The sequence below is a fragment of the Mandrillus leucophaeus genome, unplaced genomic scaffold (assembly GCF_000951045.1).
Source record: "Mandrillus leucophaeus isolate KB7577 unplaced genomic scaffold, Mleu.le_1.0 Scaffold997, whole genome shotgun sequence".
In the NCBI taxonomy this organism is placed as follows: Eukaryota; Metazoa; Chordata; class Mammalia; order Primates; family Cercopithecidae; genus Mandrillus; species Mandrillus leucophaeus.
This window is the reverse complement of record NW_012110885.1, coordinates 49,055-70,714: the sequence shown is the minus strand read 5'-3', so window position 1 is coordinate 70,714 and position 21,660 is coordinate 49,055. Positions and strand designations below refer to the sequence as shown.

At 40.5% G+C, this 21,660-nt stretch overlaps 1 gene segment (V, D, J or C); it reads right to left on the bottom strand.

Annotated features, from left to right (window-relative positions):
- Positions 1-1,322: 1,322 nt before the first annotated feature.
- Positions 1,323-21,660, bottom strand: part of LOC105532933 — a 31,288-nt gene continuing 10,950 nt past the window's right edge. The window contains 1 exon segment of the V gene segment in view: positions 1,323-1,720. Within this exon segment, the coding sequence occupies positions 1,323-1,720 (398 nt within the window).

The following is a 21,660-nucleotide window of genomic DNA, read 5'->3' as shown; positions in this document are numbered from 1 at the left end:
GTGCTATGCAGAAACATTCAACAGGATGTTAAAAATGTCTTCCCACTACATCTTCCTAAATAGCTTCTTAATTAGTGTCAACATGGTAATTCTTCATATTAGAAGAGACATCAGAGAAAAACAGACTCAAATATTGTAAAGGGGCTAATTAACATTAAGAACAAATGCAGCAGTGACTCCAGGATGTCGATCCACAGGTTTATGAAGTAAAAATGAGGTGGGTTCCATAAGTTGTTTTGAAAGAATTATTCTTTGCATGTGGAATCAACACCAAGGGTGGCATCAGTGTAGGGTTAAACAGGCAGTTGCTGGGAAGATGTCCTTTTGAAGCGATTTTTAAAAGGTTGTGGTGGCTGCTATCCAAGGTTGTGATTAAGCAGAATCCATTTATGGTAGCTCTTGTTATCAGGAGTATGTACATGGGACCCCTTCTTCCTGGTCATTCCTAGTTCCATTTGTCAGGGTGTTAACACAAGTGGCTTCATTTTGATTCTGACAACTTTCACACCTTCTTTCTAACACTACTGGTGAGGAAGGTGACTCTGTGGTACTTTGCACAGCACAGGATAAATTTCACATCCACATCCCATTTTGACCACACAAGCTAATCCCCTTCACTACTATTGGCTGCTTGCATTCCCAGGTAAGTCAACACACTGCAGTGTGCTGAGCAATGGGAGAGAAGAAAGTCAGCCTGCAGGAGCCAGTCTAAGCCCCACCTGAGCTGCAGGGAATGGGCTTGAGGCCTGGAGCTTCAACAGCGAGAACCTCATCCCCACTTTACATGGAGCAGAAACAGTACAAGAAAAAGCAAGAACAACAACAAACAAAAAGAAATAGAATGGGCCAAGAGTAAAAGGCATCCCAGATCAGTGCTGATTCTGATTTCACACTTCAGTGCCAGTAGAAGGATCAGACGTGAAACCTCTGAAGTTCTACATGATACTGACCCTGGCCCAGCCTCTCTATTGGCTGTGATCAAAATTCCTAAAGACTGTTCTAGTCAGGGAATCTCACTGAGATTTCTGGCCTGAGTCTAATTGAAGACAACTCACGAGGCACCCCTGTGTTTCCTCAGGACTCTGATCCTGGTGACCATGGTTGAGGACTTTTCATCTCCGTAAGCATCAGTCTGCATTGTGTACATATGAGAATAGGTTCTTACATTAAAATTATCATTGTAAAAACCAGTAGAGATGACACTGGTAAGCACAGGATACTGAACTTAGAGAGGTTCCCTAGAGAAAGAGTAAAAAGATGAAGTCCCACATCCTGACAGGAAATCAGCCTCCATGTGCACCTGTCTCTGGGGTTGACTCTGATCAGTGGGTCCTGAGCGCCCCCTGCAGCTGATTTCCTCCAGTGTCCCTGCAGGGAGGTTTGTGTCTGGGCTCACACTGACTTCCCCTCACAGTGTCTCTTGCACAGTAATACACAGCAGTGTCCTCAGCTCTCAGGCTGTTCATTTGAAGATACAAGGAGTTCTTGGCATTGTCTCTGGAGACGGTGAATCGACCCTTCACAGAGTCTGGGTAGTATGTGCCTCCACCAATGCTAATAGCTGAGACCCACTCCAGACCTTTCCCTGGAGCCTGGCGAACCCAGTGCATGTCATAGCTACTGAAGGTGAATCCAGAGGCTGCACAGGAGAGTCTCAGGGACGCCCCAGGCTGTACCAAGCCTCCCCCAGACTCCACCAGCTGCTCCTCACACTGGACACCTGCAAACACAGAGACACCAAGGTCAGAAATTGCCACACATATCCACTCTTTCTGTCATTTATGTCCACTCATACTCAATATCTCTAGTTCTCCATGAATCATCACCTTTTAATATAGCAACAAGGAAAACCCAGCTCAGCATAAACTCCATGGTGAGTCCTGTGTGTTCAGTCCTGATCACTGAATGAAAACACCTGGGAATCCCAAGTCTGGGGCTCCTCTCCCAGAGCTGCAGGGTCAGGGCTGGGCTGCTTTTCATCAGCAGAGGGAGGGCCCTATTTGCATGTCTCCTACTATATAGCAAGCTCTGGGTTGGGATGCCTGAGGAGAGGGCAGGAACCAGAGCAGATGAGAGCGTCCTGGGGGATTTTGATGACAATGATTGTGTTTGGGAAAATGCTGTCTTATTGTGAAATAGTTCTGTAATAAACATTTAACAACTACCACATTTTAAATTATGTTTACCTATGTGTATAAATTATGCTATTTAGGAGTCGGTGGTTTCTTCATTTACAGATGTAAAAGTGAACCCACACATGGAGGGGCTGTGCATGTGTCTAAGGGCTTATAACTGGCATGAGTGAGTCCTAGTATCCGGGCCTATGCTCCTCACAGCTAGCCTCAATGCGCCCTTAACCAACTCTAGGGCAGAGCTAAACTTGCCTACTGTGGTTTGCAGAATCCACTTCCTGTCACGAGAACCTGTGTGATTTTGCTGCATTTACCTAAAAATATTGAGACAACTAGAGGTCAGGCAGATAAATTTTTACGTGTATCTGATATTTAACATATTTATTTGTTCCTTCCTATCATCTCTTTGTGTTGAAAACTTCAGTTGTTTACTTGTAATAAATTTTATGAGCTTTAATTGACAGATAATAAAATTCACATATTTAACCTGTGCAATAGTAAACTTAAAAAAGAAAATCTCTATTTTCAAGAAGGTGACAAGTCAGCTCCCCTCAGCATTCCTCTTGCTCTTTTATATATTTTTTTTGTTTTTCTTCTTCTCTTTTTCTACCATTTCTTTATAAAACTACTGATGTTTTCATATTTCTTTAGACTAGTTTTTATTTTCTAGAATTTATAAGAAGAATAAAATAATAGTACATACTCTTATCTATTTGACTTATTCTTCTCAACAGAAATACTAACAATTTAACTTTTATGTTGCATGTGTTTATTTCTTATAAATAATGGATAGCATTTCAGGAAAGTTGCTAATTGATATTTGAATTTTTCATTACTCTGGGTCTTACTAATAATTTTTTCTTCTATTAAGTTGCTAATTGACATTTGAATTTTTAAATACTCTGGGTCTTACTAATAAATCTGCTACTCAGCTTGGAAATGTACATAAATAATAAATTATATATAAGTTATATATTTCTTTTTGCAACAACAAAACAGATAAACAAGAGAATGTGCTATTTGGCCAATTTTCTTTAGTATTTCAGATAATTGAAGTTATGAAATCAAAAAACAAACCTGTAAAACCAAAGAGTATCTGAGACTAATCTCAATAGATTTAGGAAGTTCATTTTTCCAAGATTAAGGACATGCCAGCAACACAGCCTCAGGGAGTCCTGACATATGTGCCCAAGGGGGTGGGGCAGAGCTTGGTTTTATTCAATTAGGAAGACACGAGACATTAATAAATATATGTAAGATGTACATTGATTTAGTTCAGAAAGGCAGGACAACCTGAATTTTGGAGAGAGCTTCCAGATCATAGGTAGGTATGAGAGAAATGGTTGCATTCTTTTGAGTTTCTGATTAGCCTTTAACTGAATGCATAATTTACAGAAGTAATCATGCAGGCCTTAGTCTGGCTTAGCGAAACAATAGAGCAAAGGTAGCAATCAGATATGCATTTGAGTTACAGGAGCAGAGAAATGACTCTGTCTGCCCTTGGTCCACAAGGGTTTTCCTTGTCAAATTTGGAAGGACTTACGTATATTTTTTAAAACCTTAGTAGCTAAGGGGAAAGAATGGACGTGGGTTTGCCCCAAAGAGTTTTCAGCTTGACTTTTCCCTTTAGCTTAGTGCTTTTGGGGTCCCAAAGATTTATTTTCCTTTCATGAACATGGAAATCTCGGGAGAAACGAGTTCTCGACATGCTGGGGACAAATATCAGTAAACAAACATCAGAACTTATTTTTTTAGAATTCTCTATTCAAAGGTCAGGCCAAATAGTATCTCCACAGAGATAACTCCATGGCTCAAAGGAAAAGCTCACAAAAATTAAAACACACATGTATACACACACACACACACACACACACACACACACCCACAGTGGTATGGCTGATGTTTACAGTTACAAATACAATTTTGTCCTGTCCTACTTGATATTTGATTAATAATTACCAGAAATGCATCAGGTCTCATGACAGTTATGGAAGTTTTTCTCTTTATACTAATGACACAATTTATAAAATTGTCACAATCATATATTTATGAGTACTCCTCAAAGTTCTATAGATTATTATAAGGCACCTTATAATGAATCAAAGTAAAACAACAACTGTGGATGACTGAAGTTTTACAATAGCCGTGGTTAAAGACAGAATTGAGGAGAATATTTGATTATGTCTGCAATAAACAAAATGTTAGATGATAATCACAAGTACTATTGATAAAACATACTAAGACATAAAAATCACATGAATCTAATACAATACTGGAACATACACTCTTTATATAACTATATTCCAATTAAATAATCCACATTTATATAAATATAGTCCAAAGTTAAACACTATTACAAATTTGACATTGCTTCCTGTACTATTTAATTATATCAAATAAGCTAAATATGTTTGTTTTCAGCTTCAGGGGGCCTAGTATAAAAAAAAGTATAATGAGTTCAAATGACTGAATTTAGAATTTTATTTTGTGAAGTTTGTCAAATATCAAAAGTTTACCACACTTGATGTTACAGAATAGGGATTACAGATTATTTTAAAGTAAGTTATTTATTTAGCCGAATGACAACTCTGTGATTTCTTTAAAAAGCAAAAAGAAATGATTTTTTGAAAGAGAAGAATTTTCTAAAATAGAACCCCTTATAAGAACAGCATGAGAAAAGTTAAAACTGTCTCTCAATTCTGAAAAATATATCTATTAAATTATAATTACTTTACCATAAAATATAATTTCCATAGATCTTTTATAAATTTTATAGGTTTTTAAAATTAAAAAGTAGATTAATTCTTCAAGAAATCCTTGTCAATCCGGCACAGGGGCCCAGATGCTAGCCTTGCATTATGGGCATTTAATATTAATGTTTAATTTGTAAAGAAACTCTGAAGTAATTTCACCTCTCAGAATTACCTTTTACAATCTTAAAAATCCACTTATTCTGTAATAGTCCCTGGACCTGGAGTGGTTTTAGTTTCAATTTCTGGCCTTGTGTCTTAAGAGTGTGATTATTTTTTATTATCATTTTCTTCCAGGTCTGTATATTGGGCTTTAATTGCTGTCAGTTTTTAAGATTTAGCAAAACTTGTTGTCCTTTTTATTTTTTATTTTATTTATTTATTTATTTATTTTTCTAAGATGGAGACTCACTCTGTCACCCAGGCCGGAGTACAGTGGTGCAATCTTGGCTCACTGCAATCTCCGCCTCCTGAGTTCAACCAATTCTCCCTGCTCCTAAGTAGCTGGGATTACAGGTGCCCACCACCATGCCTGGCTAATTTTTGTATTTTTTAGTAAAGACAGGGTTTTGTCACATTGGCCAGGCTGGTCTGTAACTCCTGACTTCAGGTGATCCACCTACCTGGGCCTCCAAAATTGTTGTGTGTCCTTTTTAGATCTAGGAGTCTAAAAAGTAATGTAGCAGCACAAGTCCTTTAAAAGTAATGCAGATAGTTACATGAATGCGATAACATCAATTTATATTTTCTTAAAATCTCAGTATTCCTAAGTAGTTAAAAAACTTAATAACAATTACATAGGAATTAAATATAAAATTTGTTTTGTGCCAGTTACCAAATGGCAAAAAAAAAATCTTTTGCAGTCTGACTGTTTTTCCCTCTGGGGAACTCCATGTAGATAACCTGCTAGTCAACTCTAATGAAAAAAGTATTTGAATTAATTAGACATAGGAAGACTGTGTCTTGGATTACAAGTGAAGATTTTGGTTTCATATAAAAATGTAGACATTTAAAGAAAAGCCAAGAGGACAGGATGTTATATTGAAAGGGAACATTTTATTTAGAACTTTAAGATAAAGGATTTTTGGCATCAGGCAATAATAGCAGTTAGAAGTTAACAACAGTTCGAAGTTAACTCAGAGGCTAACTGCTGTAAGAAAAAAAATGTTAAAGGAGTTGATGAAAATGTTGAGATCTTCTCAAGACTTACCAAAGGGAATAAAATAAAAATGGCAAAATGCAATAAAAGTTCAACTTTTTGGTTAAAAAATTACAATATCTTGTAATTTTGTTGAGTAAATCAATATTAAGATAACTTTGTCATTCTAATCAATCTTCAGTGTATTAGTATATTTTTATAAGAAAGCCAGATCTCTACAAAGACTTCCCTTTTAATTATAGTCAACTTGATAATCTGAAGTTATTTTTAATAAATTAGATTTTTACAAACATTTCTTTGACTTACACAAACTGGTTTTTTTTTTTTTTTTGCATACTTGAACATATTGTTTTATTCTAAACATCACTCTTTCTTAAATAAACTCATTTCTATTTTAGGATAAAAAGTTACCATACAAGATTCTTTCCCATATTATTATTTTTTTAATTTAACCTTTCTTACCAAAAGTACTTCTCAATGTCTATAACTTTCTTTAAATCTCTCTTATTGACTGGTTATGTTTATGATGTTTTAAAATTAAACATTGAATTAAATAAATTTTTGTAAGAAATTTTTTAGAAAAATATTTTCTTATAGTATATATTTTTAAAACAATTTGCAATGACCTAAACATTTAGTTAATATCCATTATTTAATTAAACTTTAGATTTTTAAATTGTAGAACAACTTTATTTAAAAGGTTTATTTTATTACATTTACCTAATTTATTTTTAAATAGCTTACTTAGATTATTTATTAGAACTGTAATACTCAGCCTTTAAAGTTTATTCTGTTATCCATGTTACAACCCATGAATTTCAGGTGTTTACCTAAGTAAATCTTATGACTAAATAAATGATTGTTTTTATGATAACTACCTGTTTTTTATTAAAACAACAATATTAAACATCTTATTTGTCAAATTAAAAAGAACATTCTGGTTTTAACTGGGTTTACAATTTTATAATCTTTATAAAAAATTGACACCATATAATATCTAGCTGTGATTTTAAATATAAAATCACTTGATCAATTAAGATAATAAGGTGTGCTGATAATTGTTAAAATATCTCTAATTTTATTTTACCAATAATTTTAAAGCCAGCTTATTTATTAAATATTTATTTAAGTTACATGTACTTCAAATGCATTAGGGCTCATTTATATACTTTAAAAATAGTTTTTTTTAAAGCCAATTTTGTACCTTGTAGCCATAACAGATAACAAAACATATATACTTACATATTAACAATCTAAGCACACATACACACACTAACAAATAGATATTAGAGCTTTTACTTTGAAACTCTAGCTGTGGAATATCAATAAAACTCAGCAGGTGTTTAATAAAAAGGGTTAGATATAAACAGTGGCTGTTATCTTAAAACCAGTAGAAAGGCTCTGTAAACTGGAAAACAAAATATTTTTAAGCAAAAATCATATCCTCATCTTTCTTCATAAACTTCGCCAAAAACTTATTATACTATCTTAGTATTCTAATTTTTATTAACCCTAATTCACAGTGAGAAACTTAGTATTACTTAATTTAACATGACATGACTTTAAGATTTTAAATTACTGAAGATAATTATGGGACTAAATTTACAAAATTAATATTTGTAAAGCAATGTAAATTTAAAGCTGACTCTAAAAAAATAGATGTTCTTTTTTTTTAAACAAAGTATTTCATTAAACAGACGTAATTTGATTGGTGGTCTTTGAAACATGACATGATTAGATTACTGGCCTTTGAGCGGAGCCATTTAAGAAAAAGGACCAGGAAAGCATGCAGTTTTTCGGGCATAAACTATAATTGTTTATGCAAATGTGCAAGCAAAGAAATCAGTAGCCTTCTACAGTAATGACCATTTCCTGTAAGCTGCCCTCAGCCACCCCTAAGGTAGCTTTCAAAGCCACCCTTAACATTGCAGCTTTCATTCACTACTGCACACACACCAAGAATGAGTCCTCTCGCAGAACAATGTAATTCTGGTAGCATCCGAAGCCAAAATCAATGAAATTCTGGTAGCATCCAAAGCCAAAAACATTACATAATACAAGAAAGCAGAGCTTTATACCCGAGAACAATCTATCAATGATTCTTGAAAGCACAAAAGAAGCGGGAAAACTCCCAACAGGTTAGTGGAAGATCCAAAAGGAATCCCCCTCCCTGCCCCCACCCAGGGCCCTGTAGTGGAACTGCCTCCTAAGGAAGCGCTGGTGTCCTCAGTGCCCCCTGGTGTCCTCAGTGTCCCCTGGTGTCCTCAGTGGTTCCTGGTGTCCTGAGCGCCCCCTGGTGTCCTGAGTACACCTGGTGGTTGTGAGTGAGTGAGTGACCCCTGGTTTTCTGAGCACATCCTGGTGTCCTGCAAGCCCCCTGCTGTCCTGAGCTCACTTGGTATTCTGAGTCTCCTGCTCTCCTGAGCGCCCCCTGGTGTCCTGGGCAGCCCAGGTTTTCTGATCGCCCCCTGTAGGTCTTGAGTGACCCATTGTTTTCTGAGTGCCCCCTGGTGTCCTGGACACCGCCTGGTGTTCTGATGGCCCCCTGGTGGTTCTGAGCCCCCACTGGTGTCCTGAGCGCCCCCTGGTGGTTCTGAGTGCCCCCTGGTGTCCTGAGCGCCCCCTAGTGTCCTGAACGTCCCCTACACCAGGTTCTTGAGCGCCCCCTGGTGGTTCTGACAGCCCTCTGATGTCCTGAGCGCCCCCTAGTGTCCTGAACGTCCCCTACACCAGGTTCTTGAGCGCCCCCTGGTGGTTCTGACAGCCCTCTGATGTCCTGAGCGCCCCCTAGTGTCCTGAACGCAGCCCCTCCAGGATCCTGAGCTCCCCCTGGTGGTTCTGAACCACCTGTTTCTCTGAGCACCCCCTCGTGGTTGAGCGCCTCCTGGTGTTCTGAGAGCCCCCTGGTGTCCTGATTGCCCCCTGGTGGTTCTGAGTGCCCTCTGGTGTCCTGAAAGCCCCCCTGCGTCCTGAGCGCCCCCTCCTGGTTCTGAGCATTCGCTGGTGGCCTGGGCTCCCCCTGGGGTCCTGAGCACCTCCTCGTGTGTTGAGCACCCCCTGGTGGTTCTGAGCTACCAGTAGTCCCCAGTGCTTTTGTTGTCCTGAGCGCCCCCTGGTGTTCTGAGTGAACCCTGGTGGCTCTGAACGTACCCTAGTAGTTCCGAGTCCCCTGGTGTCCTGAGCGCCCCCTGCTGGTTCTGAGTGCTTCCTGGTGTCCTGAGCGCCCCCTGGTGATACTGAGATCCCCCTGGTGTCCTGATTGCCCCCTGTGTCCTGATTGACCCCTAGGTCCTGAGAGTTCCCTGGGGTCTTGAGCGCCCCCTGGTGGTTCTGAGTGCTCCCTAGTGTCCTGAGCTCCTCTTGGTGTCCTGAGCTCCCTGGTGTTTTGAGCATACCCTGGTGGTTCTCAGCACCCCCTAATGTCCTAAGCTCCCCCTTATGTCCTGAGTGCTTCCTAGTGTTTCTGAGCCTCCTTGTGTCCTAAGCACCCTCTGGTGGTTCTGAATGCCCCCTGGAGTCCTGAGCACCCCATGGTGGTTCTGAGTGCTCCCTGGTGTCCTGAGCTCCCTCTGGTGTCCTGAGTGAGGCTCCTGGTGTCCTCAGCACACTCTGGTGGCTCTGAGCGCCCCCTAGTAGTTCTGATTCCCTTGATGTCCTAAGCGCCCTCTGGTGGTTCTGAGCATCCCCTGGGGTCCTGAGCACCCTCTGGTGGTTCTGAGCACACCCTGGTGGTTCTGAGCCCCTGCTGTCCTGAGCACCTCCTGATGGTTATGAGAGCCCCCTGGTGTCTTGATTGCCCCCTGGTGTTTCTGAGTGCCCCCTAATGTCCTCAGGAGGGTCCTGAGCGCCCCCTGGTGTCCTGATTGACCCCTGGTTGTTCTGGGCACCCCTTCGTGTCCTGACAGCTGCGTATTCTTGAGTGCCCCCTCACGTTTCTGAGACTTCTGGTATCCCGAGTACCCCCTGGGAGTTCTGAGCAACCTGGTGTCCTGAGCTCCCCCTGGTGTACTGAGCGCCCGCTAATGGTTTTGAGCCCCCTGGTGTCCTAAGCGCCCCCTGGTGATTCTCAGTGCCCCTTGGTGTCCTGAGCGCCCCCTGGTGTCCTGAGCACCCCACCGTGTCCTGAGCACCCCCTGGTGTCCTGAGCACCCCACCGTGTCCTGAGCGCTCCCTGGTGGTTCTGAGCACCTCCTGGTTTTCTGAGCACCGCTTGGTGGTTCTGAACGTCCCCTGGTGTCCCCAGTGCACCCTAGTGGTTCTGAATCCCCCATGGTTTCCTGAGCGCCCCCTGGTGGTTTTGAGTGCCCCTTGGTTTCCTGAGCGCCCCCTGGTGGTTCTGAACACCCCATAGTGTCCTGAGCACCCCCTGGTATCCTGAGCATACCTTGGTGATTCTGAGCAGCAGCTACCATGCAGTCCCCTCCCTACAGGGAGGTTTGTGTCTGAGCTCACACAGATGTCCCCTCACTGTGTCCCTCACAGTAATACACGGAGTTTTCTGAGCACTCAGGTTTATCATCTTAAAAGAGAATCTTCTGAAAGGAGTGACTCTGAGGGCAGTTAATCTTTGTACTCAAGGAGAATTCCATTGAGAACTTCCACTGGAATTACTAATGTTATCACTCATACCAACCTCTGTCATGGAACCTGCTGGACCAAGACTAGGCTGTTTTCAGTGAAAGTGAATCCAGAGGCTTTGCAGAAAAGTCTGAGAATTCCTGGTCTGTAGTATTTCTCTACCTGACTCCACCAGTTAACTTCACAGGTGACTTCTGCACACACAGAGGCAACAGATTGATAATAGCCCCACGTGTAGCAGCCACAGCTGAGTCTGATCCACGGGGAACCTGAATATTGAGAGTGATGACAAGAGAAGCCCAGATCAGCACAGACCACATGGTAAGGAAGGGCACAGGTGTGTGGGGGGATCCTCACCAGGACCTGCAGGAACAGGTGAAGAGCTGCTTTTCATTAGCAGGGGAGGGGCCTCATTTCCATGTCTTTCTCCCTGGGGACATGAGTGTCCTGCTCAGGAGGGCTCATCTCATCTCTGTCTCTGGATTCCAGGGAGGCAGAGTCAAAGGATTCCTGGGATTGAATTTTCAGGGTTGATCTGCCCATTATACTTTTTTTTTTTTCCTTATGTGGACCTTGTTAGGGTATCTTTATAGTATCAATGTTTATCAACAAGTACAGTAAACAAATAAAAATAAACCTTGCCCAGAGGAAATTAACTCCTGCCTGTAGACTGTGCAATTAGAGCTGTAAACCAATGTCATCTACAATAAAGCAAAGTCTTCACTTAAAATTTTAAAAATGACAATTTCTACAAATTGTCAGAGCTGAAGTCCTTAATTACCTTATCCTGAGTTCATTATTCCACACAGTGGTTCAGTGTCAGATATATGTGCTTGTCTGAGGAAAAAGTCAATGTGGGGACATGTGTGCTTATCTGACAGAAGAGTTCACATGAAGACAGTTGTGCTTGTCTGAGGCAAGAGCCAACATGAGGATGCGTTTGTTTGTCTGAGGGAAATGTCCACATGGGCACAGGTGTGTGTATTCTCTGATGGTAAATGCCCATTCAGAGACAGTGTGGGCCTGGACTGAGCTGAACTTTGAGGGAAATCTGTCTCACTTAAGGGAAGTTGCAAACCATCTGGATTACTTGCCTGTCAGGAGGGAAACTTGGTTGCACATGAACCTGATGAAAGAAAGGTCTATTGTGTATGTAAACATCTTATATGCAAATGGGGAAAGTTATTTCATTCTTTGCTGCCTGCATCTCACGCAATTCCATGCCCACAGTGTGTAAGATCATTAGATATTTTACTTTTATACACTGTGCATTTTATCCTGGGGTTCATGATGTGCTAAATAACTTTGTAAGTTGTATATATTTAGATTCACACTTTGCATCATGAAATTGTGAGACTTAACAAATTGTGTCATGTGTTCACCACTGCAGATTATAAAAAATTTTTACTGTTTGTAAACAGTGCATGTTCTCCTAATGCATACCCTCTCTCTCTGCTTTTCTATAAAATCTTCATATATTTATGTGATCTACAGTTTTGTCTTTTACCAGAATGTCAAATAAAAAATACACAGCAGATTTGAAATAACCTCACTGAAGAGGGTGGCACATAAAGTTTCTCACCTGGATAATGTTGGAAGAGAGGGTGTTCTGTTAATCTAAAGTATAAAGAAACTGCACTTAAACACTGGACTCTAGTCAAAAAACATACTTCCAACAGGCGTACAAGTTAACAATTCTAACACCACTAAGCAGATATTCTGAAATTGTACAATGAATTAAATGAATGGCATATGGTGGGAGGGGGTTCCTCACTTTGCAGTTGGTGGTTATGGATAGGCAAGGAAGGAAGGCTAGAAACATCCATGTGGCATCATAATAGATTGTAGATACCAGTATTTTCTAAAGCTTGATGCAATAAAGTTACAGAAGTTTAGATACATAAATAGATTAGACGGGCCCGTTAACATGGGTTAATATACACATGCACATTTTCTAAGCCTGTTAGTTTAGAGATTCTAGAAACACTGACAGCACAGTAACAACTCACACATCCAACATCTTACCTCTGTATGTTATCATAATTCTTTAATAGCAGGGACCAGCAATCCTTAGAGAAATCACTGATTCTGTGTGTGGAAAAATATTATAGACATAATGAGCTTAGTATTTCTTGTAATACCAGGAAATAGGGAAGTATTCAAAAACAAAGGGTGGGGCATGCTGTAAAAATACAGAATCCAAACTAAATAAGCTCACAGCACCGAAAAAAGCTGTGGTTATTTGAGCAGTAAAATGGATAATGTAGCATCAGATCTTCTCCAGAGTACAAAATAACCATCCATGAGCCAATACTGATATTAACAGATTATTGAATAAAGAAAATTGGAAAAATTCCAAATATCTTAAATTAATAATCCTCTCATCAAATAGGAAAAATTTAAATATTTATGCTGTGATTGTGGCCTGAGGTTAGAGATAAGAGAAAAATTCTGTGTTAGTAGATTTCATAATTAGTTTTTAGATATAATGCCAATAACATGATTTATGAAAAAATTATTTTATCTAAGTTTACACAAATTCACACACACATTATATATACATATACATGTATATAATACAGACATATATATGTATATAAATATTTTTCCACCACAGACACTGATATGGGAGTAAAAAGACAACTATAGACTTGGAGAATACACTTGCAAAACACCTATTCATTAAACAATTTTTTGTTAAATTGGTAAGTGACTTACATAATGGATATGTAAGGAAACTTACAACTGATCACAATACAACAATACAAACAAAAATAACCCAAACACCATAACAGACACTGTGTCACAATTATATAAAATAATTAAACATAAAATTTTCATTAGAGACATGTGCGTTTAAACAACAAAGGGATACCACTACTAATCTATTAGAATGGTTAAAATACACAATACTCATAGTGCCAAATGGCAATAAGGATGTGGAAGAACAAGATCTATCATGCATTGCTGGCATGAACCTAAAATTATAACTACACAAAATGGAAAATGTTAAAACATTTTGATATTTCATAAGGTGGAGATAAATGTAGAGTTAAAATGTGATCTAGCAGCTGTATTCCAAAATATTTACAACACTCATTCAAAAACTTATGCCCGCACTAATATCTTCAGAGGAAATTTTATATCAGTTTTATTAATTCAATTTGTTTTCCACTCCCTGAATTTTACTTACAGAATAAAAGTGGTATAGAAAATTTCCCAAAAAATTAGAGTGCATACACATTTCTATTTTCCTTTTACTTCAATGACTTCACCTTGCTTTCTAAGAAAGTCTTTAATCTAATAATCCCTGTCATCTCCTCAGGCCTAGTACAGCTGCCTCCTCCCTCAGGCTTTCTGACATTCTCAGGATGTGGGCTTTCACACTGTGTGACATGCACAGTAATACATAGCTGTGTCCTTAGATCTCAGGCTGCTCAGCTCCATGTAGGCTGTGCTCATGGACATGTCCCTGGTCATGGTGACTCTGCCCTGGAACTTCTGTGCATAGCCTGTGTTACCATTGCAAGGGTAGATCCCTCCCATCTAGTCAAGCCCTTGTCCAGGAGCCTGTCACACCCAGTGAATATTGTAGCTGGTGAAGGTGTATCCGGAAGCCTTGCAGGAAACCTTCACTGAGGCCTCAGGCTTTCTCACTTCAATCCCGGACTGCACCAGCTGGACCTGGGAGTGGGCCGCTGTGGAGAGGACACAGCAGTGGGTAAAATTATTTTTGACTAAAAAGAGTTCCCTCCTCATTCCTGGGACAAGGTGGTCCTTTATCTGTAGTTGCTGCTGCCAAAATGGATCCTCCAGGTCCAGTCCCTGGTGAGCAGCTGTGTTCTCAGCAGCTGTTGGGTGATGCTCTCAGGGCATGGGCATATCCATACTTACGTCAGTAGATCTCCTGTTATTTGCATATTCATGAGACAGATAATTCTATAACTCAAGACCTGATCCAGGACAAGAAAGGGAGGATAAATGACACATCAGCCACACAGGAATGAGATGCTGATGGTCCAAGTCTTAATCCCACTTGAGGAAAGGCATGCCCTGCTCCATTTCCAAACATTTTGTGGACAGAGGTCCTTTCACTGAAGAGAAAGCACCCACAGGAAACGTTCCTCACAGTGAGACCACATTTGATTAGCACGGAGACAATTGGGATCATTTCTGGGATCGCCACTACCTATGACACTGAGCAGATGCCTTGCCTCATCCTGGTCTCATCAGGCACCAGCACAGCCCATTGGTGACTCTGAGAAGGTGACTGTTGGATGTCCCATGTGAGTGTCCAGCAGGTCCCGTGGTCAAGCTCCCATATCTGCTGGTTGCTTCTGAAACAGTGTCGTTATCACTTGCCTGAGATCCCAGGATCGTCAATAGAAGACTCTTGATTTACGTATTTGGCCTGTAATGTGTGATGGGAGCTGATTTTCTCATAAGACTGACAATAGCAATCAGGGGTTGGAATAGCAATTAGATGTTCTTCATTAACTCCCAGGTCTCAAAATAATTTCTAAGGAATTTGTTTCTTGAATAAGTTTGGGTTATATTTTTCACTTTATTTAAAAGAATGTTGTGATGTATTTACATTAGGAAACACAAGACACTCCAATGAGAAAGCTGTTCTTAGGTGAGGTGCAAAGCAGTGGAGAGATGGAGGTGTCCTTGAACTCACAGAATTGCTGGAACTTGAATACCAAGGTCACCTCTGAAAGGCAGTAGTCTGTCTGTGAGGACATCAATCAGCTCTGCCTTCAAAAGTCTTTGAATGTGTGGAAAAGATCAAGAGTGTGATTTATTTTTAGCCATCATGGTTAGAGAGAAGCTTGCTGTCCCAGGAAGTGGGTGATTGTAACTGAAACACCTGAAAGCTGCCCTTATGAGCCATTTTGAATCCTGGGATCTATGGAAGATCTTAGGAGAAAGCAGTGGGGCGTATCTCCATTCTCTTCAATGTGTGAGCCTGAGGATGTGGCCTGACCTCTGTACACTTCCGTGTTAAAAGATGTAGATTGGGGATTGCAGTGACAATCTCATATGTAAACTCTACAATAGGTCATCACTGGAGAATAGTCTCATCACCAAGATTACTGCACTTACCTTTCCTGGGAATCAGGGAGAACCTCTGTGAGCCCTCCCATCTGAGTGCACAAGGAACTCTGGTCCTGCCCTGACAGATCACACCTGTAACACGGGGTAGGACAACGACACTCAAGTCTAGTGTCCTCATTCATATATTGACAAATTTAGCTTGATCTTTCTGTCTCTGAAAGGCCCTCTTCTCCACTGAATTGCATGAACATACCTTTTGGTGTGAGGAATTGCAACTTTGGTATTTGATATTATTTTAATTAATTACTTAATAAATAATCTGCCTCCATGGATGTTGGTAACAGGAGAGTCATCAGAAGCTGGGTGAGTCATATAATCAGGACAAACCTGGGGTCTCTTCTTAGGACCTGGAAATGTGGGCTGACCGTCTGTGGGGAAACAGGGGAGGAGACAGACCGAACATCCAGAACCAGGTGAGCTCCTCACCAGGTGGTCTCTGGGTCTTTTGTCTGAACACATGCAGAAGGACCTGTGCTCATCTTCAGGGAAATGGTGAACTTGGAGAGAAGATCACAGTGATCAATAATTTTTACTTACACAGAAAAAAACTGTCATACACCTGTACACATCAGTGTGGGTGTATACAGGTTGCTAAGGTGTTCTCACCTTAGCACAGAAATTTTATTTGCTGGAAAGAAAACAAAAGAGCTTCTGAATTTGTAGGTTTTGTTATTCTCAAATATGCCAGCACCCACTTTAGAGGATGCTGCTCTCTACAGGCCAGGACATTGAACCTCTGACCCTGCTGACAGAACGTGCTGCTGCAGCTCAGTTCTGGACAAGAGCTACTGAGGACCAGGCATTCACTCCTTCCACACAGTCCCACTCATGGATGGAGATTCTGCCTAGGGTGCAGCACCACTGAGGATATTGTGTCCCTGGTTCCCAGCCCTGCTCCTGTGGCAGAGAGTCCACCCCAGCAGGAACTGCATGCTGATAAAGTGGAAACCTTCTCCCCAACCCTTCCCTGAGCACCCAGAGCCTACACCAAGGGAGGAAATGGCTCATTTTTGTCTCCACCTGCAGAACCTTACTTAGGAGCTCTGTCCCAGGAAAGAGGGGGTACTGGAATTTAGCCATAAAATAGAATCTTGAATCTGGTCTTAAATGACCTAAGTTCATTTACAATAGAATGTGGAAGTGTTCAAAGCCTGACCATGCTCTCCAAAACACTGGAGGCTATGGTGAAAGGAAGGCCCTTGGAAAGAGATGAGTGGATGCATGGGAGACGATGGCTAAACTGCAGGCCTGCTGGCCTGCTGGAGAAAACCAAGGAGAGAGAGACCTGGAGGAGTTCTTCTGGGATCGGAACAAATATCAGACACTCTTCAAATGAGCCCATGTTTGTCTGGTTTAGCCTGTGGTGCAATTCAAACCTTAGTGCACTGTTGACAATAATAGAATTTCCAATCTGCAAGTGGTGGAGCTCAACACCTGGGCCTGGTCAGGAAAGAGAAAGAGAAAACTCAGCCCATGAGACTGATATCTGAGAATGGCATTGGTACTTACAGCTGTGTCCCTTTGGTCTTTGAGACTGGCTTCTCTCAATTACCTTAATGTCTGGAGTTCACCTATAATGGTTTGTGTTTCGGACATTTGTTAGTTTTTGTGCTGATGGCATTCAACCTATAGATGCTTCCTACTTTCTTACCCATTCAAATTTTTATATATTCATGTTATTTTTAGTTTCTAACACACACACACACACACACACAATGTCGAATATTTGCATAGAGGTTTTGTGTGAATGTAAAATTGTATTTCTCTGAAGCAATTATTGAGGAGTGGGATTTTTAGGTCATGTGTTAAGGGCATATTTAGTTTTATAAGAAACTAAAAATTATTTTCCTGAGTAGCTGTTTCATTTTGCATTCCCAATAGCAATGTTTTAGATTCTAGGATCCTGGTATACTCACTAGCATTGGTGTAATCCATCTTTCTTCTTAACTTTAGCCATTCTAAAAAGTGTGTAGCGGCATCTTACTGTTGTCTTGATTTGAATTTTTCTAATGAAAAATCCTGTTGAGAGGCTGTTTATATGCTTACACGTCATCTATACATGTTCTTTAATGGAATGTCTGCACATATATTTTGCTATTTTATCCATGAGTGGTTTCTTCTTTTTCTCAATGTTGAGTTTTGAGGGTTCTTATTATAATTGCATAGGTGGTTATATGATTTGCAAATCTTCTTATCTGAAACTTGACATTCATTTCCTAACAATCACTTGAGTAGAAAAGATTTTTGAATTACCTGAATTTCAACTGATATAATTTCATTTATTGATCATAATTTAAACTTTAATTATCAAGATTGTTGGTCAACTGCTAATAATTTTATATTTTCAGTTATAATTGTTTTTATCTTTGTTTGTATAAATTTAAGGGTTGTGAGTGCAACTTTATTCCATGGAAATATTACATAGTGGTCTTGGCTTTAGTGTACCCATCACATGAATAAAGTACATTGTACCCATTAGGTGATTTTTCATCATGCTCCCACCTCTCACCCTTCCATTCTTCTAAGTCTCCACTGTGCATAATTTCTCTCTCCATATCCTCATGTATACATTTTCCTCCCACAATAAGTTACAATGTGTGATATGTGACTTTCTGTTCCTGAGTTAGTTCACTAATTATAATGGCCCCCAGTTCTATGCATTTTGCTGCAGAGACACATTTTCATTCTTTATTGTGACTGACTAGTATTAAATTGTGCACACATGCTATATTCTCTTATAAAATCATTTGTTGGTGGACACTCAGTTTGTTATATATGCTATTGAGAATAGTTTTGTGGTAAACATAAAAGTGTGGGTATAGTTTAAAAATAATGATTTATTTCTCTTTTGGTAGTGAACCAGCAGTGGGATTGCTAGAATAAAGAGCAGTTCTATTTCTAATGTTTTGGGACGTCTCCATACTGTTTTCTATAGAGGGTGTACTCATCCACACCCTCTCAATAGTGTCTAAGAGTTCTCTTTACTTTCTTTCCTCAGCAATGTCTGTTATTTTTGATTTTTTAATTATAGCCATTGTGACTTGTGTAAGTTGATATTTCACTTCAGTTTTAATTTGCATTTCCCTGATGATTCATGATGTTGAGCATTGTTCATATATCTATTGTCTATCTATTATGTGTTATTTGAAAAATGTCTGCTCTTGTCCTTTGCTCATTTTAATGGGGTTGTTTGGTTCTTGTTGCTGTTGTTGTTGTTGAGTTGTTTGAGTTTCTTGTAAATTCTGCAGATTAGTACTCTGTCAGATGCACAGTATGCAAATATTTTCTATCATTCTGCAATTTGTCTATTCACTCTTACTGTGAAGAAACTCATTAGGTTAATCAAGTTCCATTTGTCTATTGTGTTTTTGTTTTTGTTTTTGACTTGTGCTTTAGAGATCTTAGTCATAAATTATTTATCTAGGCCAATGTCCAGAAGAGTTGTCCTGGTGTTTTATTTGAGTACTCTTGCCGTGTGAGGTCTTACCTGTAAACCTTTAATCTATTTGGTGTTAATTACTTATATGTTAAGGGTGGGGGTCCAGTTTCATTCGTGTGCATATAGGTATCCAATTTGCCCAGCACCATTTATTGAATGGAGTGGGCTTTCCCTGGTGTATATTTTTGTAAATGTTTGTTAACTTTGTCAAAGATTACTTGGACATAGATTATGTGGCTTAATTCTGGGTTCTGTAAAATGTACCTGAGAGCCTTGATTCTCCTAGGGCCTCATTGCTGACCTGCTCACAGTTCAAATTCTGTTGATTCACTGATGTTTCTATGAGTGTAGTGATTCGTTGTCATGCAATGGCTTTCCTAAAAGTGTGGACAATTCTGTTTTCACGTTCAAACATGAACTAGGGATTTATAAGAAATGTGTCGTTGAATTTTTCATTTCTTTTCCACATTGCTCCTCAGACTTACTGAGATAGGTTTCTGATGTCAAGTTGAGGCATTTTCCTTTCCAAATGTTGGATTTTATACTTACATGGGCATTAATCACTCCCTGTGTGGAAATCAGCCTCATCTATCACACCTACCATATACAATTTTTAGAAATTTATTTGTGCACTGCAAGTGTGAGACACTCCATGATGAAGACACATTCCATCTGTCTTATTGTTTCATAAAATTACTTTATTAGTGTAAATTTTGCTCTACAAAAAAGATGCTATCTGGATTTTAATAATTCCTCCTGCTCTCTTATCTCCACATTCTTCTCCAACATTATGTCCTGCAGTTTAAGAATGGCATAAGTTATGGATATTGTGGATATTGGTATCCAGCCCCTTGGAAGGATGTGAGCCCAAGGAACCAGTGGCGACATATCAGTGATGCATCTGGCCCAGGCAACAGGAATCTTTCTTGCTCAATCTTTGTTAAACAGGATACAGCCTTTCCTTACATGAATCACTAACAGGAGACATGCCATTTAATAGTAAAGAATAGAAAAACATACGGGGCTCTGAGTCTGGTGAGGACAGGAAACACAGGCCCTGGCAGGGAGTGACATCTCAGCCACACTTTCTTGTTCTGCAGAGGTGGGGAGGGAGCACCTAAGAAGCAACCTGGATTCTTGTACAGGAGGTGCCCTGGGCCTTGGTCATTGTGGCAACCACTTGGTTCTTGGAGGTGTCCTTGGACACGGGGAGTCTGCTCTTCAGAGATGGGCTGTAGTATTTACCATCATTCCAGTAAATGCTCGCAAGCCACTCCAGGGCCTTTCCTGGGGGGCTGACGGATCCAGCCCACACCCATTCCAGAAGTGCTGAGTGAGAACCCGGAGAAGGTGCAGGTCAGTGTGAAAATCTGTGAGGGTTTCACCAGCGCAGGACCAGTCCTTCAAAGTGACCTAGGGCAAGACCCTTGTGAAGAAAGCATAAGAAGATGAAGCCCACAAAGGAGAGAACAGATGTTTTGCTTCTGAGGAAGTCTCTGAGCACAGCACTCACAGGAAGGGACAGTCAGGAGGAGGAGTGTGGAGCAAAGTGTATCCATGCTGGGGCACAGGAGTCACTGAGACAGGCCCCGTGCTCCACTTTTCAACCCAGAGGAGGGCGGAGCTGGTGGAGGTTTGCATCCCTCATCTGAGCCCTACTCTATGGAATGGACTCAGGTCTCAGGATTCAGCAGAGGAGTGCATCTGTGGTGAGGAGCAGTGAGCCCTCTGGTGTGGGTGTCCACGTGTGCTTACCGTGGGGGACTCCATCTCATTTCAGGACCATGCCTCCCAGTCAAGGCCATGAGACTCCTGCTCCTACAGACAGGGTCTTCTCTAAGGCTCACCCAGGGAGTATGCAACCTTCTGGTTTTAGTTCTAGAGACTGAGAGTAGAAATCAATAGAGATGGTATTCCTTCTTCCTTCAGGAGAGATGAGGGTGGGAATCTTGGAGAGTAGGGGCTCCCATAAGGGTTCTGATCTAAATTCTCTTTGATTGGGGGAAAAGTGATGACTTTTTTTTTAAATGATTGAGGATAAATCCACAAAACATTAAAAATGTATTATGTACAGAACTGTGTGCTTATCACTGTATCTGCACACAGGTGCAGGCCTATAGGAATGTTCCATGGATAATCTATTTTGTCTTTGTGCCCTGTCAGCCCTTTAGGAAGAATAGACTGCATCTCTGACTTCCCTCTTCTCATCAGCCCATGAGTGAGCAGAGGCTTCGAACAGGGGAATTGGAGGAATCCCAGGGGAGCAGCAGGCTGACTGTTGCAGCCTTGCTCTGCACCTGCACTGGAGGTTGTCTCTGTGCTCATACGGCCATGGAGACTTCTGTCAGCTCAGATTGACCTCACTACTACATACAATTATGTACAATGATTGGAAATTTCTAGAACAATGCACATATACATACACACTTCCACACTAGCCGTTCTGAGCTCTATGATCTAGTGGAAGTTAAGCATTTGCACTGC